The 24,359-nt window shown below is 40.4% G+C and overlaps 1 protein-coding gene across 2 annotated transcripts in view; it reads right to left on the reverse strand.

Moving 5' to 3' along the window:
• pou6f2 (POU class 6 homeobox 2) overlaps positions 1-24,359 on the reverse strand; it is a 559,448-nt gene that overhangs the window by 341,167 nt on the left and 193,922 nt on the right. For both annotated transcript variants that reach the window (XM_072571171.1, XM_072571172.1), the window contains exon 4: positions 12,605-12,833. In XM_072571171.1, coding sequence (XP_072427272.1) covers positions 12,605-12,833 — 229 coding nt within the window. The remainder of the gene's footprint in view (positions 1-12,604; positions 12,834-24,359) is intronic.

Below are 24,359 nucleotides of genomic sequence, written 5' to 3' on the forward strand. Positions count from 1 at the left end.
TATACTTTATTTATTAGAAATGCTGTAAGTAAAAATATTGGAAAGACAAACTATGCTTTCCTGCAGAATCTTAAATGCAATTGCCACCTCTGAAACTTGTTTGGATAATTGTGATGTAGCTGAAAGGTTATGTAGAGCTGTATTTTCCTATTTCAGTTCAATTGTTTTGTCGAGTAAGATTCATGGCCCCCAGTCTCTATTGCTTGCAGCATTTTTCACTCTTCACCTTATTTATTATGTAGCAGAGCTCTTTGCGCCTATCTGGTGCAATTGTGTGGCCGTAAGGGCGGATGTGTTCACCATTGTCAAAATTTTCTGCACTCATACTGCTGTAACTAAAGCTCACCTGTGCACCAGTTCAGAGGCTGCATTGTAGGAACTGTCCCTCATAATGCTTTCACTGAAAGCAGGCTGCAAATGCTCCTCACTTTGTAGACAGATTCCTGGAGGTCTTGAGGGATGGAATAGTGGAGAGGAGGGCAATCCTTTTTCCTGCTGATTGCCAAAGGAGACCACATCATCAGACCTAGCCATCCTGGGCCCAGATAGCAGCCCAGGTCAATGCTACGTCCTAGGTGGAAAAAAAGACTCCCAGTAGTGCAGAAAAATTAATAATATTCTGCACTCTGAAGGGTAAATATTTACTACCTCACACTCATGGGGGCACCACTCATTCTGATTCTGTCACTGCACATGGCTCTCACCAAGGTTCACGGATTGCAACTCTCACTATTGCATGCATCATGTCCACTCAACAGTTTCTCTTCTAATCTTTCCAGCTGTCTGCACTTTGAATGCACTCAATGGGGATACCTGCCTCTCCTACTCCTGCATTACCACCAACTGCTCTTCCCTCCACTTCCAGCAGACTCAATCCCTCTCTTTGTAAAAACAACTGGCCCATCCAGGTATGGATTTAGGTATCCACAGCACTTTGGCTTACTTGTAATCCCCCAAGTAAGTGCTCTTGACTTGCAGGACTGACCATTGGCCCAATCTTGAACTATAAGCACTTGGCTCCACAAACCCATCAGATCATAAGAAATAGGAACAGGAGGAGGTTATTTGGCCCTTGAGCCAGCTTCACCATTCAGTAGCATCACTGCTAATTCAAGGCTCCTCATTTCCACTTTCCTGCCCTTTCCCCGTAACCCTTGATGCCCCTACTGATGAAGAATATATCTATTTCAGACTTAAATATACCCAAAGACTTTGTCCTCACAGCTCTCTGGCAAGACCACATCTGGAGTACTCTGAGCAATTTTTGTCCCCTTACTTAAGGGAAGATACTCCAAAGACTGAACCCTCTGAGAGAAGCAATTCTTCCCATCTCAGTCTTAAACTGGTGTCCTTTAATTCTGAGACTATGCCTTCTGGTCTTTCACTCTGCCATTAGGGGAAACATTCTCTCAGCATTTACTGTATCAAGCCAGTTAAAAATCCTATATATTTCAATAAGATCATTCTCTTGTTCTTCTAAATTCCAATGATTAGAGTTCCAACCTGTTTTGCCTTTGCTCATAAGACAATCCCAGGAAACCAGGGATCATCCTAATGAACCTTCACTGAACTGCCTCCAATTAAATAATGTATTTCCTTAATAAAGGGACTAAAAGAGCTCAGAGTACTCCAATGTGATCACACCAGTACCTTACCCAGTTACAGTTAGACTTCCCTACTCTTACACTCCAATCCCCTTGAAACAAAGGTCAACATTCCATTAGCCTTCCTGATTACTTGCGCACCTACATGCTCATTTTCTGTGTTTCAAACACAAGAACCTCCCCCATATCCCTATATGTTCCAGCTTTTCTCCATTGAAATCATAACCTGGTGGCACCAAGTGCCTGACTGACCATGGTCAACCTGCTGGTTTAGAATCAGACAATGTCCCTGACTGATGGTGGTTTTCAATGAACCCGCTAAGGATCACTTCTCTTTGACTTTCACACATGGCCATTTACTGGAATCACACACAGCACGTTTGCCATGTAAGTAGCTCAGGCGTTGTTGCATGGTGCTTTTGAGTGACAGGTCCACCCTTTGACTGCTCAGTGCTTTCCCACCATGATAAGCTGCCTGGCTCTTCCTCTTCATGAAAACATTATGCAAGTCAGAGAGTCTGGAAGTAAGCATAAAGCAAATAAGAGCTAAGAAAGCAAGCTAAGAGCCATAAGATGCATCCTATGCAAGTGTATGAGATGCATCCTTGTGTGCAAAGTGGCATGACAGAAGCATACAAGTCCCTGAGCTCCAAAGTAAAATGTTGAAGGGCTGCAGTGGAGTATGAGGTAGTCTGAAAGCTAGTATTTTGTGGTGAAGCTGGTATATGCCAGTCCTGACTTGGGTGGATGAAATGTCAAGGAGAACGTTGCCCACAGAGAATGTAGGGACGCTGTGATAAAAGACACAGTTGGATGATGACCAGTACAAGCAAACAGCAGCTTCAGTTACTAAGTACTTTCTCTAAGTTACACGATGGGAATTCCTTTTTGGGGAAAGGGAGAATTTGAAGTGACGTCTCTGCAAAATGGGCTGGGAATTTAATGAAATGTGGAATTAAGGTTGTCGCAGCTCAATAGCAAGACAATGAACCTACCATTTCAAGCTTCAGGGGAAAAATCACGAGGACTATATTGGTATTGGGATTCTGACTTTTTCATTCTTGCTGTATTTTCCCAACTTCCTTGCTACATCAGGATGGTGAAAATTCCACCTAATTAAATTTCATAAAAATAAATGAGTTATATCAAAAAATAACAGTTATAAATTAACCTTCTTTTGTGATTTGCTTTGATATCAGCTTCTTTAATTTTGTGATGATGACTGGATTCAAATGCTACAGCTTTTATTAAGGTTGTCTATGCCTGACATCTCGGGGAGGGGCTAAACCTTTCTGTTCAAAAACTAACATCATCTGGGATTAAACTACATCTATGATTGTCAGCCTTTTTTTGAATTTAACAGATAGTTGATTAAATCTCCTTAGCCCCTGTCATTTTTTAAAAAATTATTTATCAATCTGTCTAGATATGGGATCTTGTCAACAGCCTTTAAAATTTGACAGTCGGGGTAAGATAAACATTAGGAAAAGAGAAGGAAGCACTATGCAAGGATATTGCCTTCAAGATAGTTTAGCACAGCAATTGCAAATAACTTTTTATTTTCTATTACCTGGTGAGCTAGCTAACTTGAACAACTATAGTAAAATATATTTACTATCTCACCACTACTTCTCACTTTTTTTTTACTGTTTAATAAATTGGTTTGGCACTTAAATGTCCAAGTTGAATGTAGTGCTATTCTACTGCTTTCTGAAGACAAGGACAATCACATAAAGGTAAGAATAAAACTAGCAAATGCAATAAACTCCAGAAAGATCTTAGCTCCTTGAGCTTGTCATAAATTCATATTGATATTGATGAAAGTGAAAACATTCTCTGGAATGGACAGATTTTCAGGCAATGTGAAACATCAAAGTAAAAACAAAGCTTTTTTAAAAAAAAACAAAGTTATGTGGCCTTCAAAATGTAATAAGGCAAAATAGTTTTGTTTTTGGTAATTGGGGATTAACTGCAACTGAGAATGTGTGAAGAGGAAGTTCAAACATTTTGGATCCAGCTGCATTATTGGATTAATCCAAGTTTGCTTTTTGATGATTTTTATAGCCCTCAAGGACAACAGGTAGATTTGGAGGGAACATCTGAAGCAAATGAGAAATACAGTCACATGCAGAGGGTGGAAGGACCATGAGTGGAATTTTAAGTCTCCGTGGGAGTAGACCAGGAGACATAGGGTGGGGCAAAGCCAAAATTGGGTATCATGACAGCAGCAATATGCCCATGATCCAGCCACCTACATTAGGACTTTAATAGCACCACGGTAATCATTAGGTGACCTGCCTCTTCTTAGGCCAATTGACGTTATTAAGTGGCTAATTAATGGCCAGCTGAAGGCTTCTTCCCACTGCTATTGTTAAGCCTTTTTGCTGGTTGAAAGGGGCTATTTCTGTTGTTCAGGCGCACTGTGTGCAATGGAGGCCCACTCAACATAAGCTACCCTGTATCCTCCTTCCCCGTCCTGACCAACCTGGACACCCACCCACACACTTCAAGTCACAACAAAAACCATGACCTACTCTAGGTGCAGAAACATGACAATCCTTCAGCAGTGGATTCCTAGTCATGCAGCTAACCCTAACCCTACCCCTAGCACTTTGGAACGGATGGAGGAGGTGTATCTTTTTATTTTGTCTTTTAAAAATAAAACTGGGGACTAAAATGAGGAAGAAGTGTTTTAAACCAATGTTTAAAAAGCAAGTAACCTTTTTTAAGAGCAAGTAACCTATTGCCAGGTATCATGTAAACAACAATTTGATTAATTGCAGAAATTGCAGAGTTGCAGACAAAATGGAACCAAGGGGGTGTGTTGATAAAGTTTTGCTGGCACTAAGAGTTGATTGGTCTATGGAGTAATGATCAGTTATCAAAGGCACAGACTTTTTGTCTGATAACAACTATGTGATTGTTTCTGAGGTAACTGCACAGCTTGAAGCTGGGAACAATTTACAGAGAAATAGAAGTGTTCAGTTCATTGCCAGCTTGGGGACTGTCTCTCTCTGTTCTCTGCAGTCAAAACTCACCGTAAACCTGAAGAAAACCAGTTTATCTTTCCCAAAAAATAGTTGTTGTATGCTGTGACTTTAAGTGATAAGTCATAGAAATTTTATGTGTACCAGCCGCTTTGCGTCTTTCACCAACAGTGAAAGAAACTAGAAAAAGATGATTGAAGCAACACACTGGCTAATTGTAGAGTAGTCTCACCAACAAAAGCTGGAACAAAAACTATCAATAGATCCTAGAAATGAAGGGCTTGTCATATGTGGAACAGTCAAGAGTCTGGGTCTGTACTCGATGAAGTTTAGAAGGATGATGGGGGAGTCTCAGCGTCAGAGTGGAAGGACAACCCTTTAGGACTGAGATGAGAAGGAATTTCTTCATCTATATGAAGGTGAATCTATGCAACTTATTGCCACAGAAGGCACTAGAGACCAAGTCACTGAGTGTATTTAAGATAGAGATAGACAGGATTCCTCATTAGTTCAGGAATCAAAGGTTATGGGAAAAAGGCAAGAGAATAGGATTGAGAAACATATCAGCCATGATCAAATGGCAGAGCAGACTTGATGGGCTGAATGGCCTAGTTCTGTTCCGATATCATTTGCTCTAATTTTCTGAAGCAGTCTCCAGATTGGTCCTCTAGTGCCCGGCTGCAAATCTGTCTCCAAGTTCTTAAAGGGGTGCCCATGAAAATCACAGAGTGGCTGTTCCCCTCTGGATTCAGCACCCAGAAAAAGGCCAGACATGTTTTGCCCTGCTAAAAAAATCCAACTGATAAGCAATAGAGATTTAGCTACACTAGACATACAACCGGAAAAGTACTGAGGAATCAAGATAATATGTGTCACAATCCATGAACAAATAATTCCCCTTCTGAGATTTAAACAGAGTGTAGATCAATGGAAAGGGAGCTCAGTCTGGCCACAACATTTTGCCTAGTGGTTTCAGATCAATGTGCATGGGTTTAACTGTTAATTTTTTTATGCTGTGACTTATTTGAGATAAAAATGAGCGAATTCTCCTCAATCACTAATCTATGTTATCAATATGCTTTTGTTTTGTACATGGGCACAGTTTAATGTTGTTAAATCTTAGCACTATAATACGAAGTCAAACAGTCAACAAAATAAAACTGTGTAAGGATATAAATGTTAATACGGAGCTGATCTAGGAAGATGAATACTTCTCACATTACGTTTAAACAATGATTCTATGGAACATTGTTCTTGAATCAGTGAATTAAAGAACTATATACAAGCACTTTCCTGGGAAAATGCTAACACTGAAAATAAAAGCTGGGACAGCAAAATTCAAGACATAATACGAATCAAGGAAGTTGGTATAAGCCGAACGTCCTTCATCAAAAGACTGCAAGCCCATCAGTTTGTGAATGATTGACATCTTCAATGCTTAAAAATAAATTCTGTAAGAGATTTGGTAATAGTACCATGGAAAGATTACAGTAAAGAAAACGGACTTGCCCTATGTGTCTGCACTGTCTGAAAAACGAGCCACCCAGCCTAATCCCACTTCGCAGCGTTTATTCTGTAGCCCTGCAGGTTATGGTATTTCAGGCACATAGCCAGAGATCTCTTGAACAAATCTGGAGTTTCTATCTTAACTACACTTTCAGCAAGTGAGTTCCACAATCTCACCACCTTCTGGATGAAATAAACAAATGCTCATCTTCTTTCTAAACTTCAATGAATCACTTTAAATCTATGTTCCTGACTCATTTACCTTTCTTCTAAGGTAAACAGACATTTCCCATCCACTTTATCCAGGCCTCTCAGTTTTATACCTCACAATCAAACCTGCCCTCAGGCTCCTTAAGGAGAATGACCCCACCCATCCAATCTTTCCACATTGTTGCAATTTTCCAGAACTGGCAACATCCTTGTCAATCCACTGTGAGCCATCTTTAATGCAATTACATCCTTTTTATAATGTAGAGACCAGAATTACACGTCACTCAAGTTGTGGTCTAACCAGCAAAGGAGAAGCATAACAGCTCAGTACTCTTGCTGACAGGGGTTTTCAGATGGGATTGACTTGATTCAGATAACAGGAGTGTCGCAAATATGATTAAAGAAACAACCACATTCTGGATTAGTGGTGCTGGAAGAGCACAGCAGTTCAGGCAGCATCCAACGAGCAGCGAAATCGACGTTTCGGGCAAAAGAAACAACCACAGTCAATTGAGGGACAATACACAAGGAGGAACATCAAACAAGACCATGTGGTACTAACAAACAAAAACAGGGGAAGAACATCACGGGGAACTTAAATAAACTCAAAATAGTCAGGAAGCAAACAATGGCAAATTATCAACAAATACATGAACAGTAGGGCAGTAAATGCAGGAGATCTCAACTGGAATTTACGTTTACACCCAAAATACAATGATAGGGTCGAATCTTACCAGAAATCAGCCAAGTGTCATTGTTGGTGAGTTTCATGGAAGGTTTCTTTCCACAAATCTGAGCAAGTTTTCTCATACCATCTTCCAAATTCACTTCATTAACTTTGCACCATGTCACTAGGGTACCGTGCCCTCTTATTTATCACCGATTGAAGAACTGGCCACTGCCAGGACTCCCAAAAGTCCTGGCACTGGAACCAAAAATAAGGCCCAATATGCACCTGGTTAAATGCTGAATCAAGTCAATCCCATCTGAAAACCCCTGTCAGCAGGAGTACTGAGCTGTTATGCCTCTCCTTTGCTGGTTAGACCACAACTTGAGTGACATGTGTAATTCTGGTCTCTACAATATATAAAGGATGTAATTGCATTAAAGATGGCTCACAGTGGATTGACAAGGATGTTGCCAGTTCTGGAAAATTGCAACAATGTGGAAAGATTGGATGGCCTGCTGACTCAGAGGTAGGGACATTGCCACTGCACCATAGAGTTCAACTATTCTTAGGTTTCGATTTCTGAATCAAACAGTTCAGAGATATTATTATACACCTCTGAAGCAGGCCTGACTTGATACCTGGTCTCCAGGCTCAGAAATGTGCACACCACCAATGTGCCACAAAAGCCCAGCAAATGTTCTCTGGTTTTCTTTTAGCATCCAAAAGTGTTCTTCTTCCCATCACCAAATCACACAGTTAATACCTAAAACCCAGTTCAGTTTGCTGGATGGCTGGTTTCTAATGCTAACAATGTGGGTTCATTTCCTGTTCTGGTTGAGGTTACCACAAAGGTCTCACCTTACCTAGATGTAGTAACCCTCTGTTTAAACCATTATTGGTCATCTCGTGGCACAGTAGTAGAGGCCCTGCCTCTGGGCTACTAGGTTCAAGCCAGATTCAGGTCCATTGCTCCAGGGGTATGTGATAACATGGCTGAATGGATTGTTTAAAAGTATCTACAAGGGTAATCCATGTGAACTAGTGTTTATTGGACATAGGTCAAAATTTTCCATCTGATTTTATTGAGGTTTCTTATGACGCAGTGGTAGCACCCCTACCCATGGACCAGTAGACCCCAGTTCAAGTTGCATCTGCTCCAGACATGTATGATAACATCTCTGGACAGCAATGATTAGAAAAATAGGTTACTTTAAAAAAATAAACACCTAACTACCATTAACAGGCATTGCATGTAAATTAATTAATTGGAAAACATGGGTGATTTACTAGTGATGGTTAATCGTTGAAAAAACACCACCGAAATATTGTTCTGTTGTGTGTAACAGCACTTCTGGATGCAGAAAGAAAAAAAAAATTACCAAGTAACTTCTAATGAGGTCAGAGTGTTCCTACCTCTGAGTCATAACCACAATTCATACTGCACAGTTATTGCTTCCCATCAATCTTTCACATCTAAAAGCTGCTTTCAACTGCATATTCAAATTTCACAGCTTGAACAAACGCAATATGCAACAGTGGCAATCATATCACTCAAACATATGCGGATACTCCAAACACAGGCGCGCTTCCCTTTCTCTTGTAGGACTAAGTACATAATAGGTGGCAGAAGCACCTAAACAGCATGGACCAGACATGGCTACAGGTGCTTACCTATCACAAGGCGATGATGCTGGAAATAACTGGGGCAGCTGCCACTAAGGCAGTGGCCAGTGGCCTTTCTGAAACTATCAAGGCTAGTGATGTGCTCTTGCCGAATTAAGGTTCTCACATCCCCTTGAACTGTTTTCCATAATCTGTTCAGCTGCAAATGATGTAAACCATGTACCACTTGTTTGCTCTCACTTTCCTGTTTCCTGATGAAGGATTATATCTGAAACATCAACTTCTCCTCTTCCTGATGCTGCCTGGCTTGTTGTGTTCTTCCAGCCTCCTGCTTGTCTACTTTGGATTCCTGCATCTGAGAGTGTGTTTCGTACCACAGCGAAGTCTCTCCAAAGGATGTTGACTTTGAAGAAGTTCTCTGCCTCTCTCAGTTGTGAACTCAGTCAGGATTCCTGAATGGTTACACCGAAATGTTGACTTCTCCACTTCCTGATGCTTTCTGGCTTGCTGTGTTCTTCCAGCCTTCTGTTTGCCTATTCCCTTTCCTCACCTCAACCATTCTTAATGCTTTTAGACAATGAAGCACAGTGACCTGGCAAGACACTGGTTCAGGTGACTGAAGGCCTAGGAGGAGAATACACTGGAAGATGAAAAAACATCATCACTTGGTCGGTCAGTCATCACCATCTCAGATATTGGCTTTTCATAAATTTAGGAGGGTAGCATAAAGGCTGAATCTTCAAGTGCTGAGTCACCAGACACAAATGGGCCAGAAAAAGGGTAAAGACTCATGTTACTACCCAACAAGTTAGTTACCACACGAGTTCTGATGCCGAGGATCCAGATGAGGACTTTAATCGGTTATTTTCTGAATTTGGCACACTGCAGTGTGGTTAGGGATTGTAGGGCAATCCTGATTACTTTCATGTAAAACAGAATCAAACCAGGAGGTTTACAGAAGGTCCATTCAAAACACTGACGTGTTACCTATCTTACCTTTCCATCTCTTCTTCTTCTTTATCCCTCCCCTCCTAAGAGAAGCATTGTTGCTCAATGTGTGGTCACAAAGGCTGTGCCCTCATGAATGCCAGGTGCAGAAAATGTGGCACTGAGAAATACTGCTTCCACTTCAGTGAGCAATGGATGGCTCACTAAATGATTTAGGTTGCTTGCTGATTTTTCTCATGGCAGCATTACTCTCACTATAGGACTCCTTGCTATGAATGATTAGGTTGCAAAGGGCAGTCATCAGTTTTATGTAGAGTAGGTAGCACTTACTGTTCACAGCTTCTCATTGGTTCAAGCCCTTTGGCAACAGATGAAACAGAATGTACGCATAAAGACTTTTACAATAATCCATGGCATCCCTCCAGTGTGGAAACAGGCCATTTGGCCCAACAAGTCTGCACCCATTCTCTGCAGGGCATCCCACTCAGTTTCACCGCTCTACTCTACTACTGCAACCCTGTATTTCCCCTGGCTAATGCACCTAACCTACACATCCCTGAACACTATGGGCAATTCAACATGGTCACATCTTCGGACTTTAGGAGGAAACCAGAGCACCCGGAGCAAACCCACGCAAGCAGGGGGAGAATGTGCAAACAGTTGCCTGAGGCTGGAATTGAACCCGGATCCCTGGCGCTGTGAGGCAACAGTGCTAACCACAGTGACAGATGTCACACTTTGAGATGCTAGCTATATCACTCGTTCCAGTCTAGAAGGAAGTTGAGGACTATGATCAATTCCATCCTACTGGCACCATTATGTATCTTCAAGCAGCTGCAAGTCTGCTTGCAAGTTCAGTGGACACTTCTTTGGTGAATCACACGTGCTAAACTCATGGTTTGGTTGCAGACAGAAGTATCCCAGCAGAGCCTACTTGGGTCAGACCTGCTTAGAAATACCCAATTATGTATCCCCTCCACCTGCGAGCTTCTGATTTTCTTTGATATCTCTCCATATCTCTCAAAAGTGGGACTGCTACTACGACATCCATTGTAGGAATATGCTGAAGCCATAGTCCTCAAAGTGGTACCTAACACCTTGCCACATCCAGCACAAGTCCATGCAGATTTCGCTAATTTTAAGCCTCCCCTCCAAACACCTATTATTTCCAACAATTTTAAAAAAGCCAATAAAAATAATAAATGACTAACCTGCAAGCTGGATGACCTTAAATGACTTTGGTTGGTGGGGTCCTTTTTGCTAGTCAATGCACAAGATCCAAAGTAGTACTGCTGGCATCAAGTCAACATTTACATACCAACCGATATCACCAACCAATTACTCTGTGTCCTCCTGAAGTACGCAAGTAATGCTTCCATAAATGTTCTCACCAAAATGGCATATCACGTCGGTTGTGTCAGAATTGGCTGGAAGTCTGCTTCCTAGCCAACAGTCCAGCACTGTGCAAGATATTTTATTGTGAAAAAAAAGGGGTTAGTTTATTTACCAACTTCATAAATTCATGCCAGCCCATGATTTATCCTTTGTAAAGACACTCACAATTTTGTGGAAATGTTTTGGGATTTTCTGGAATTATATTGAAATGACAACATTGTTACAGTTTGACCTAAATAATCTATTCTGATATTCATTCTGCATAAATATATTGCTACTCGCACTTTCCCACCATATACTCATATTTCTTTATTCCTTTTCTTTCAACCACCAATCTATTCTTCAATGGAACATGGTTTCTGCTTCAATCAATAGCTCTGGAACTGCTTTCACATCTCACCATATATAAAAAATACCACCTGCTTTCTGTTCTTGCATTTTATTCATGTCCTCTATCTGACAAATTCCTGACTCTCTACAGATTTTGGGGGATAATTATGTTCAATATGGAGTGGGCAAGAATAAATTATCTTGGAGACTGCCCCTTTCTGCCCCATTGAAATTTCTGGCTCATTTGTATTCATGCATAATAGGCAAAACTGTAATTGGATTGACATGTGCAAATGCTGTAATCCTATCATAGACAGAATCACCATTCTCACATGCCTGCCTCAGCACCTTCCATATATCCATGGTGCCGGAATCAGTAGGATGTTGGAAGTAGATTAAATCAAAAAGACTGGGATATTTGCTTCTGCAATACAAATGGCCAACAATGACAATATTTTTCTTTGCTTGTTAGATCTTTCTACCAATACTGAAACTGAGCGACACTCTACCACCATTGTCTACTAATGCCATTGGATTTGTAATTGTAATTGATTCCAGAAAATGGGATTGGTTCAGAGATACCTGGCAACAGCAGCTGCAAGTTTCATCCTGCTGGATTCAATGTCAGGTCTGGATACAGATAAATTAAACGGGAAAATCTTCATATGAAGAAACAACAAATGTTTATTTTACAAACACTGGCACTGTAGTGGATTTTACTATTCAGAATTACAGTAAAACAGCATTTGTTTTGGACATTCCATCCTCTGTGAATACAGGCACAGTTCTGAGATAACAGAAATTAACACAAACTAGGGATCGAAATATTGATGAAAGGCACACCTAACTTGATGCTCAGAAATTATATTAATGGCTAGATAATATCCCTCAAAGTAGATCCACAATGATTGAATAATATTCCTCACTTCAGTGCTAGATTCCATATTAATAGTTGGCCATCATTTCTCAATCCAGTACATTGTCTGTTTTGCTAATGTGTAAGATAAACTATAGCATAAGTTAGCTTATGAAAGTAGCAAATGATCAGTTGGAATTGAAGCCATTCTATGATATGGACAGGCAAATACACCTTCAACATCTGACAGCAAATTATCCTTTTACAGCAAAAAAACGAAGCTCAGATATAAACAGATCAAAAATGTCCAGTATTACTGATGATTCCTTTGATAAGCTGTCAACATTAGATAATACTTTAGTGGAAGCAGATCAAGTTTGCAAAGAAATTACCAACATGTCAGTACAATCATATAGTTTCTCTTCTATTGGGAGAAGAACATTTCAAGCTTATTGTGCACAAATTTTTGCCTTACCTTGCAGGTTTTGCAGTGGTAATGTCATAATGCCTCCGGCGGCAGCTGCTGCAACCAGACCCTGAATGTTGGTTAAATTGGCAGCTGGCAGCGTGAGGACGAGGCCCTGTTGGTTGCCAAGCTGACCAGCCATATTAAATGGTATGAGGATTGGCTGATTGAGGGCAGGATTGCTTGTTGGCATCACTCCTGCCACAGCTGAAGCTAGCTGTTGTGCTGTCAACAATGGCTGTAAAGAACAGAAAGGAATAATTGAACAATCAGTATGAATGTTCCTTATGTTAAATAGTAGCTACAATTTGGGCACATTAGTGCTCACTGCCTATCAATATTATCTTATTAACTAGCTTCTAATACCACAATTATACAATTGATTTAATTTCTTCTGAAGTCAAGGCCAGTTGGTGCATAATCCTCATGCATTTGCAACCTATCTAGATAAGCCCATGATCAAACAAGCAGGTGATAAGTAGCAAATTTTGTGATTTGTATTACATGCTGCAGTGTTACAATTGTTAAGGTTATTATGGTTAACATTTTTAATTAAGTGTTCATTCTTTAATAATAAATTACAAATTAGGATGTAATTGTCACAATTGTAAAAGTCACAATTTACTGAAAGTGATTAAGAAACTAATGTTGAGCAATGTAGTTAATTATTCATCTTATTACAGAATCAAGACAAATGACTGCTGATTGTTCCCTTCACTGTCTGTACTCAATTATACCTCATCTGTTACATAATGCCAAATTTCACTGTACATTTGTTGGAATTGGACTTGCCATTTCTTAGCTTCTGTGAGGGCTCAATAATGAGTGACCGCTGAAATAATCTGTTCAAACCGTGGGCAATGAACAGAATCTACCAGTTCTGCAAACCCCTCCAAATAACGGCAAGTAAGGCAGTCAGTGTAATTGGAGCAGATTATAACACATTTTGATGTTAAAATGAACATTTGTGTTAATTTACAGGAATCTGAATGTGCACTTCTTGGAAGCTTGCAATAAGTTTTAAAATCTCTTGCTATTTAATGGTCAGGGTTTAGTAACTAATAGGTTACAAATGCTGAGCCCATCCATTTTTTGGCATACTTATATTGATCTAAATAAAACCAATTGTGTACTTCAGTGACAATTCAATGTGGAATGATATTGTCCAATACAAAATGTAGAAACAGCCTCACTTTGCTTCATGACATGACAACAAACATATACCTGTACAAGGTAATTTCTGATGTGCACAGTGAATTGCATTGTACTTTGAGAGTTAACATTGGAATATGAGTGTATGGTGAATGTAATGAGGCTGAAATTCAATGGGTGACTGCATTCTGGGGTTGCACCCAATAGCATTGACCCTGCCAAGCCTGTCAGTGGAGCAACTCAAAGTGAGGTTGGAGGGAATGTATCTTGGGCAACAACCAACAGATGAGGATGAACAATGTATTTAAATGCCAATTAGGGTTGTATGGGCCATTCCCAAGAAGCAATGAATCAGCTCATGAACCACAAGTAGCCCCACGGCCATTACCAGTTTTACTTTATCTTCAGAGATACAGATCTAATCTTCAGCTTGGGTAACCTTCCCAAAGGGTCCACTTGCACAAGTGCCTCTCCTCCTTTTACTTATGTGTCTTTGATTTCTTGTTGGCCTCACCATCTGACGCAGATGCCCAAGTAAGTGACATATGGAACGTCTACACTTTATTAGTCCCGTGGGAATACCTAGAAATGGCGGAAATTTCAGGAAATATTGGAAACCCTGGTGCAACCTAACTTACATGGGAAATTGCTAGAACCTTTGAAGAATACAAATCTCAATCTTCTAATCATTGCAGAAGATCGCTGCTGAGTAAAATAATAAAATGATTCTACAGATTGATACCCGACATTGAACATGACAATAAAGCCCCTATCATTAGGTGTAAAATATAGGCTGTTTTTAGGCAATGATTGCTATGTGACCATGAATCTGTTAACAATGCAGAATGAATTATTTGAAATTCACAAAAACACACACTCCACCAACCCACATGCTGGCACACACTTACAGAGTCAGACATGCATACTCATACACAAGCGTGTCCACACATTTTTCTGAAAACAGCAGTTTCTATAACTTCTTATTTCTGGTTATTTGAGGGATCATTGATACTTAATTTTATAAACTGAATGTGCAAGGTAGCACCAATAGATGCACGATCTCTGAATGCATTTGTTACTAAATGGCTCCCATGCAGCAATAAAAATCTTCGCCTCCAGGTTTGGTGATAGATTAGTTTGATGGTGGTGTTTTATTCTTTTATATGTGGCAGGTTCATTGTTTCATTGCTCATTGAAGTTCATTGTTTTTAGTTATATTGCTTTCTCTGCATTAAAAGTCCTTGGTATCATCATAAGATGCTGCATGACCGTTTCTGATTCTGTAAGCTCAATTGAGAAAGCTTTATCCATACTCCAGGTTGTCCTCATGTGATTAAGAAGTCCAGGGGATTAAAAAATGCATTTGAAGAGACCTAACTCTTCTTTAGTAACTCAGGTAGGGTATATAGCACAATGATGCTCACAATCCATTGAGGAGAATGCTAAAAAACATAGTAAGCACAACTTGATTTTCACTGTGGTAGCTGGAAATGCTTGACTAAATACCATTATGTCTACTTCTAATATTAATGTAAGAAAGTTAAATTACTGCATTGCCCTTAACTCATTCCCACTGTCACATTTAAATTATCCATAAAACACACACTGATAGAGCATGACCATAAACAACAGAACATTTGCCTTTATGAATCTAAAGATAAGTATTTTAAGATAACTATCAAATAATAGTTAAGAATCATGATTCTTATTTTTAATTAGTGACAATGACACAGACCTGAAGCTGCAATTCAGAGTTACTTAAAGAATAGGGTTGAGCATTCATTCTTAAGACAAAATTCTCTGCTTTGGCACTTTTTGACTGTACAATGGATAAATTATTAGGCTAACTAAGTAACATTTCCCACATCTATCACAACTCAATTTCCAGATGAAGAAATGTGTGCTACAGTAGTCATGTGGTCCAGAGTGTTCAGCATTGCAGTGATCTGAAGAAACAATTATTAAAATGCACTAATCAGTAAAAATAGGGCAATGCCTCAAAATCACTCAAACTGTGATATACCATGTTACAGTCCTATACCATACAAAGTCTTATGACCAGATCTAAAAATCATTTGCAGTGAAAAGTTAACTCCATCAGAAACTGTCATGAAAACTGTAACATTATGTTTCTGTGCTGCTGTGTGATTTCAAGAATCAGAAGATGATATATGCAAAATATATGCCAAAAGTCACAATGACTCCTTCAACAACAGCTTTCAAACCACTGACCTCTACCATCTAGAAGGACAAGGGCTACAAATGCATAAGAACACCACCACGATTAAGTTTCCCTCAAAGCTACATCCCATGCTGACTTGGAACTATAAAGCTTTTTTATAGTGTCACTGAGTCAAATTCCTGAAACTCCCTGCCTCGTAGTGTTGTGGTGTCTCTAGATTCCAAGGACTGCAGCAGTTCAAGAAAGCACCTCACGACCATCTTCCTCAGAGCAGTTAGGGAGGGAATGAATGGTGGTCAAGCCAGTGACTTGCATATCACAGGAGCAAATATTAAAAATAATTCTTAACATCTAATGCACAGGGATATCAAGCATAGTATAGATGGTAACATAAAATTACAAATGGATATCGATAGACAAAGTGAATGTGGCAGATAGGGTTTAATGTAAGGTGTGAGGTTACCAAGTTTGGACTGTAAAAGGACAGATCTGAGTACTTTCTAGATGGTTTGAAGTTGAATACAGAGGAAGTCTAGAGAGACTTGGGGGTTCAGGTGTATATAACTTTAAATTATCACCAAAGATGCAGGAAATAAACAGTAAAACTAATGCAATGCTGGGCTTTATATCTAGATGACTAAAGTACCAGGATATAGAAATTATGCTGCAGCAATACAAAACCCTGTTTACACCCTGCTTGGAGTACTCTGAGCAGATCTGTCTATTAGACCTTACGAATGATGTATTGGTCTTGGAGGGAGTACAATGTAGGTTTATCAAAATGATACCTAGACTTCAGAGCTTTAGTTATGAGGAAAGTCTACACAAATTAGGCCTGCTTTCTCTAGAATTTTGAAGGTTAACTAGTGATATGATTGAAATCTTCAAGATATTACTAAAAAAACAGAGTAGATAAAGATAAACCATTTCCAGTGGTTGTGGATTTCTAGAACTAGGGGGGCAGGATTTGCAAATTAGGGCTAAACCATTCAGGGGAAATGTTAGGAGGCACTTCTACACACAAATGGTGGTAGATGTTTATACCTTCCATGAATGGCCGCAGATGTAGGATCAGTTGTCAATTTTAAATGAGCGAGATAAAGTTTTGTTAACTAAAATTATTAGGGGATGTGGAATTATAGCAGGTATATGGAATTAGGCCACAGATCAGCCATGATCTTATTGAACAGTGCAACAGGCTCATGGGGCTGAATGGCCTACTCCCGTTCCTAGACCATTTGAGCCTTGAATCTGAGTTGGCATTCAGTAAGAGGGTGACTGATCTGTTTGTGTTTTAGATACCACATTTCCATCAATCCCATTCACCCTCAATTCCCCAGCCTAACAAGAAACCATTCACCTCAATTAAGTAAACATCTCCTGAACCACCTCCAACGTATTTCCATCCTTCCTTAAATAACTGCACACAATATAGGAGATATGGTCTCACCAAAGTTCTGTGTGACTGAATCATAACAGTCTTACTTTTAGTTTCAATTTCTCACATAATGAAGGTAGCATCTCATGCATCTTCTTGATTGTATGCTGTACCTGCATACTAACTTTATGTGACTCATGCACCAGACACAGAAATCTCTCTGCACTTCAGAATTCTGTAGTCATTCTCTGTTTAAATGATATTCTGCTTTTTTATTCATCTTGCCAAAGGGAATACCTTCACATTTTCCTCCATCTGCGAGATTTTTGCCCATTTATCCAACTTATCTATATTATCTGCAACTTCCTTCACAAACATACTTCCACACCTGGCACCTTCCCTTGCTGCCACAAGTGGTGTAAAACCTGCACCCCCACCTCTCCCCTCACCTCTGCCCAAGGTCTCAAAGGACCCTCCCATATTAGGCAGAGATTTTCCGGCACATCCAAACACCTCATCTGCAGTGTCCGTTGCTCTCGAACTGGTCTCCTCTACATCGGGGAGACAGGATGCCAACTCAAGGAATCTTTCAGGGAATACCTCTGGGACACATGCACCAACCAACCTCATCGCCCTGTGACCAACCACTTCAACTGCCCCTCCCACTCCACCAAGGACATGCAAGTCCTGGGCCTCCTCCACTGCTGAATCCAAGCCACCCGACGCCTGGAGGATGAACACCTCATCATCCACCTTGGGACCCTCAAACCACACAGCATCAATATCAATTTCACCAGTTTCCTCATCTCACCTCCTCCCACCTCATCCCAGATCAAACCCTCCAACTCAGCATCATCTTCTTGAACTGCCCCACCTGTCCATCTTCCTTTCCACATATCCGCTCCACCCTCCACCATCACCCTCCCCACCTGCATTTACCTATCATCTTCCCCCAGCCCCACACCCACCCTCCTATTTGTCTCTCAGCCCCCTAGCCCCCAACATTCCTGATGAAGGGCTTATGCCCTAAACATTGATTCTCCTGCTCCTCAGATGCTGCCTGATCTGCTGTGCTTTTCCAGCACCTCACTTTTCAAATCTGATCTCCAGCATCTGCAGTGCTCACTTTCTCCATACTTCCCAGTTATCCTGATATATGTTATGAGTTTAGCTACCAACAATTTACTCCCTCCACCTAAGTCACTGGCATAAATGTTTAAACATTGAGTCCCCAGCACAGATCGGTGTGGAACACCACTCATCACCATTCTGCCAAACAGCAAAAGACCCTTTATGCAAGGGAAGACCTTTTATAACTAAGATGTGGAGGAATTTCTTCGGCTACAGGGTGGTGAATCTGTGCAACTCATTGCTGCAGAAGCCTGCAGAGATCAAGTTACTAAGTATTTAAGACAGAGATATATTGATTCTAGGTTACTAAGAGAATCAAAGGTCATGGGAAGAACACAGTAGAATGGATTTGAGAAACATATCAGCCATAAACAAATGGCAGAGCAGTCTTCATAAACCAAATGGAATAAATTCTGCTCCTATATCTTATGGTCTTAGGTCCATCTATCTTCAGCTGTTTCATAAATTACCTTGTCTCCATCATAAGGACAGACGTGGAGATGTTCTCTAATGATTTTGCAATGTTCAGCACCATTTACCGCTCTTCAGACACTAAAGTAGTCCATGTCTATTTGTAGTAAGATCTGACAACATGCAGGCTTGAACTGATAAGTAGCAAGTAACATTTGCGCTACACAACTGGCAGGCTTTGACCATCTCAAACAAGAGAGAATCTAAGTATTGCCCCTTGATGTTCAATGGCATTACCATTGCTGAAATCATCCACAACTCATATCTGAGGAGTTACAATGGACCAGAAACTGAACTAGACCAGCCATATAGGAATAGCCATGTAGACTAGGAATTCTGCAGTGAGGTATTCACTTCCTGTCTCCCCAGTGTCTATCCAGCATTTGTAAGGCAGAACTCAGACGTTTGATGAAATACTCTCTACCTCCTAGACGTACAATAACATGTAAGATTTTTTGGCACCATCCAGAACAAAGCAACCTACTTGGCTAGCATCCCACCCACTATCTCCAACATCCACTCCTTCCATGACTGATGCACATTGGCAGCAGTGGGCACCATCCACAAGGTCATCTTGAAACTGTATTGTCACTGAATCAAACTCCCTGTGATCACTTTCTAGCAGTATGAGACAGTATGTACATACACTCCAGGTACTGAAATGTTTCAAAGGGACAGCTCATCATGATTTTCCAAGGGAAATTAGGGCTGGGCAATAAATGGTGGTCTCATCAGCAAAGCCCACAGTCCATGAATGGATATTAAAAAAAAATGCACCTGTAGTCCAGGTACATTTACTTGAAACATTCACAGAGATGTACCTTGATCATCTATGACTCATGAGGAAGGGTGAATGACTAGTGTCATCAAGATATCCATAGAAATTCCAAAATAGGAGCCTTTCTGTCTACGAATGTGAAAATAGCATTATATTTCTGTACTATCAAGATATATGTGAGCCTTCAATTGCATTTGCCAGACTGATTAGTCTTTCATGCAGCAATCTCAAATCACCCATACCTTTAGGAAGTAAACCTCCAAGACAGAAAAATAACCCCAGCAGTGCCTATTTTATCTGGATGAGTAAGATTTAAGAGGAAAGTGAATGGAGAATAAAGAAATCACTGATTTTATTGTAAGGCCAATGAGTACACAATTGTATGAAACCAGTATCATGGGTTCTTCTGGTGCAGTGACATTGTCCCTACCTTTGAGCTGGGAGGCCTAGGTTCAAGTCCTACCTGCTCCAGAGGTATGTCGAAACACATCTGCACAGGTTATAGAGTCATAGAGTCATAGAGTTGTACAGCATGGAAACAGACCCTTTGGTCCAACTTGTCCATGCCAATCAGATACCCCAACCCAATTTAGTCCCACCCATCAGCTCCCGGCCTATATCCCCCCAAACCCTTCTTATTCAGATACCCATCCAGATGCCTTTTAAATATTGCAATTGTACCAGCCTCCACCACTTCCTCTGGCAGCTCATTCCATACACATACCACCCTCTGCATGAAAAAGTTGCCCCTTAGGTCTTTTTTATATCTTTCCCCTCTCACCCTAAACCAATGCCCTCTAGTTCTGGACTCCCACACCCCAGGGAAAATAACTTGTCTATTTACCCTATCCATGCCCCTCATGATTTTATAAACCTCTATAAGGACACACCTCAGCCTCCGAAGTTCCAGGGAAAACAGCCCAACAGCTCTTGCCTATTCAACCTCTCCCTACTTCCAACCCTGGCAACATCCTTGAAAATCTTTCCTGAACCCTTTCAAGTTTCACATCATCCTTCCGATAGGAAGGGACCAGAATTGCATGCAATATTCCAACAGTGGCCTAACCAATGTCCTGTACAGCTGCAACATGACCTCCCAACTCCTGTACTCAATGTTCTGACCAATAAAGGAAAGCATACCAAAAGCCTTCTTCACTATCCTATCTACCTGCGACTCCACTTTCAAGGAGCTATGAACCCGCACTGTTGATTATAAATATCTTAAATCAATAACAGTTCAAATAGTGAGCTGAATTACTGAGCCTTGCTGTAGTCAGGCTCAAAAATACCAATGTAAGCAAACATGCCATTTACAAACCGCATTCCTGACGTTGGCCATTTTTGCTGAGAATGTTTTGGTACTGACAGATCTACCTAATCTTATGGGGGAAGTGTGTCATGTTGAGACCATTTAAAAGAAGCTAACTGGGATTATTCAGTTGGATAATGTCAACTCAGAGGATGAGGGGAACAGGTAATTGAACTGGCTTGGGGAGGGGGCATCCTTAAGGACCCTAGCAGGTCAACGATGTGATATGGAGTGGGGTAGTGTTCCTGGCACAACTAAAGCCCTCTCTAAAATTGAAACAGAAAGGGCTGAATAAAACTCTGCAGTTCAGGCAGCATCTGTGGAGGGAAATGGAATTAATGGCCAAATAGTCTATTTTGAAGCTAGATGGGAATTGCGCATGAGAAAACTGTGGAATCCCTGACATAGCTGACTCCGAAGGAATTGCCAGGGAAACTGAAAATTCCACTAAGCACCCTTCTCCTGCGCAGTCTTCTTTTGGGCAATTTTCTCCTGCAGACATCTCTACTGTCGCTATGCTGATTCCATGGCAGCATATCATCGCTGATGTGGAAGATGTTGGACTTCCTGCTGTCATTTACTGTCAAATATACCCCAGGTACTTTCCATTCTCGTCCTTTCAGCTTGAAATACTCAAAAACATGGTATGCAAGCTGCAGCCATAATAGAATTCTGTCAAACATTTACCAGAGGGAAATGTCACAGCAGCTGGAATGTGTGAGCTTTTATTCAAATTGGATAATGACAACTTCAAAAAATTCACCTGGAACGCTGTCCAAACTCACTTCTGTTTTCCTGGTCAGCTTTCAGAACCCTGGGAAACCTCAGCTGCTCAAGGAAAACTCAAAGAGAAGTTAAAAACAATCTGAAATAAGTAACTAAACCCAAGGTTCTTAGTTGCACTAATACAAAGCTGCCTGAATCTAACTAGGAAATACCTGAATTTCGAGAACAGCTTTGGCACGAGCATTCAAATACACCTCAGGTGAATCCAAAAGTGGGTGTGCTGCAGCCAACTTGCATTTCAACTTTTAAAATTATTAATTTCATCCCTTGTCTGCTTCCTATTTTCCAGCTCTCGAGGGTTAAAATTCCACTCATTAATGGCAGACATAGCATACCACATAGGAATATTGCAATTCATGGGCTCATGTTTGGATTGTTTCATTGATACATGTTATGATTGACAAGAGCAACTGAAGATTAAAGTTTGTGGAATATTATTTAAGAATGACATGTTAAGAGCTGATTGCATTCTGAAGTAAATTTACCGCTCAACACTTAATGAATTAAATCTATCCCTGAGTTCACACAGGGATGGAATTATGCCCTTCTCCATGTGAGTTTGGTGGCAGATGACATTTAATCAGGCAGACGTTGGTGGGTGAGGACCTGAAGCTTCCCAAACCTGGCCTGATTAAACTGGGGGTGGAACAGGTCACGAAAGGCCTTCCTGTCACCCAGAATTGGGCAATGAACTAGCTACATGGGAAATGTGAAAAACAGAGTTTTTGCTTCTATCACAGAGTGTTTAATTGAGGATCAGGCATTGGATTTGTGCACCATCATTCTTCCCTTGCTGCCAACGCACACCAAGCAACCCATTCTTACCATCACTCATCTATGCCCAGGCCCATCAGCAACTCAGCAGTCACCACCTTGCCTGGAAACTTCTTCCCTGGATTCTTCTTATTGCCAGCTGTGGCAAGCCTTCACAGAAACAGACAACAATGGACTTTCTCTAGGTATCCTACAGAAGGGTCACCTCTAATATTTACCACTAAATCGTTTCAAGATTCTGAAAAAAAAGCAGTTCCCAAGTTTCTGCAACTTTTGCTGCTGTCTTTTTTTTTGACTGAGCTGCATTTTTTGCTAAGTGTTATATTGCCAATTTGCAATCCATTTTATGGACTGGAACATGTAACACTTACACAAAATTGGAAGTTACTTGAGTAAGCAGATAGCTTCCCTCACAGTCACAAGACGACTCAGTTTTTGGTAACAGAAATTGACTTGTTAACGATAGCTAAAATGTAAAATGTAAACAAAAGCTCCAAGTTCTGCAGCTGTAGCTGCAGCTAGAACTAAAATATTCTGAGTGGTATGAATCAACAGAAGGGGCATCAGGAGAATTGTCACCGATGCCCTTCCAGTGATTGTGTCAACTGAGTGTTCAATTTACCGGCTGAGAAACCTCTACAATTGAGTTTTGTAATGCACTTGAGAATTCAGCATGAGGTATTCAATGTTATTCCCCTCTCACTCAGTGATAAGCTGAAAATGTGAGCTTTGGCTGAAATCTTTTTGAAATCTGAATATCCTGCAAACAGGGAAATCTGCTCAATAAAGAATCATTTTGAAATTGTGAGAGACAATAAAACGAAAGCCATCGATGTTACGAGTTGAGTTATTTCGAACCAAATACTATTTTGTTCTATAACTCTCAACACTACAATGACTAAATTCTCCTCTTGCGGTGTATTGTACTGAGCAACATGCTCAGCTGCAGGCTTTACACCTCCCTGACAAACAGGGCAGCAAAACAGCAGCAGAGTTTGTAATGAATTACATTCCCTCACCATTTAAAAAAAGTCCTACATAAAAGTGTAAGATGGTAGACTTTGCATGAATTGAATAAATTTCATCATTAAATAAGACCAGCAATATCTGAAATTTTAACAGGTTTGTTTACATGTGTGTTTTGGTTGTAAAACCAAATATGAATATATCCAGGGTAATTTACATGTAAAAAACTGTTCTCCCTTAATATTTTTGTTAAACAATTATTTGTTATCATTTGACAAGAAACAACATAGAGAATATTTTTTTCCTGTTTTCAGCATATTTCAAATCACCTATTTAGCTTATTTCTCTTTCTCTGTAGGCACTGATCTCCATTTTCATTCGTTCAAATATCCTCTCTCAATGGGTCTGACTGGATCAAACCTAAACTTTGACTTCGAATACCAATTCCACTTAATGGCTGGCACTGTGACATTGATTTGCTTTGATCTGGCACCCAGACTCACTTTGCTTTGCTCTACTGTTGGATTCTTTAAAACCAACAAATTTTCAGTTTCTTTTTGGACTGCAGAAGGGATTGGGATAAGAGGAGGCTCCTTCTGCACTCCCTTTGTCAGTTTTCCTCTATACAGAGTCTCTCTCTACAAGATATATAAATGCATCCAGCTTCCACAACAACTCCACTTATATATTTTGATGAACCATCTCAGTGATTTTTTTCAGCAGATTCATCTGGCAAGGTCTGTCCAGGATTCACACTAGATTTTAATTGTAATCAGCAATGGCTTCTTCCATGGTGTCCCCACATCCATATATTAGCAGATAACCCTCATAGCTTCC

Source organism: Chiloscyllium punctatum, chromosome 5 (assembly GCF_047496795.1).
Source record: "Chiloscyllium punctatum isolate Juve2018m chromosome 5, sChiPun1.3, whole genome shotgun sequence".
In the NCBI taxonomy this organism is placed as follows: domain Eukaryota; kingdom Metazoa; phylum Chordata; class Chondrichthyes; order Orectolobiformes; family Hemiscylliidae; genus Chiloscyllium; species Chiloscyllium punctatum.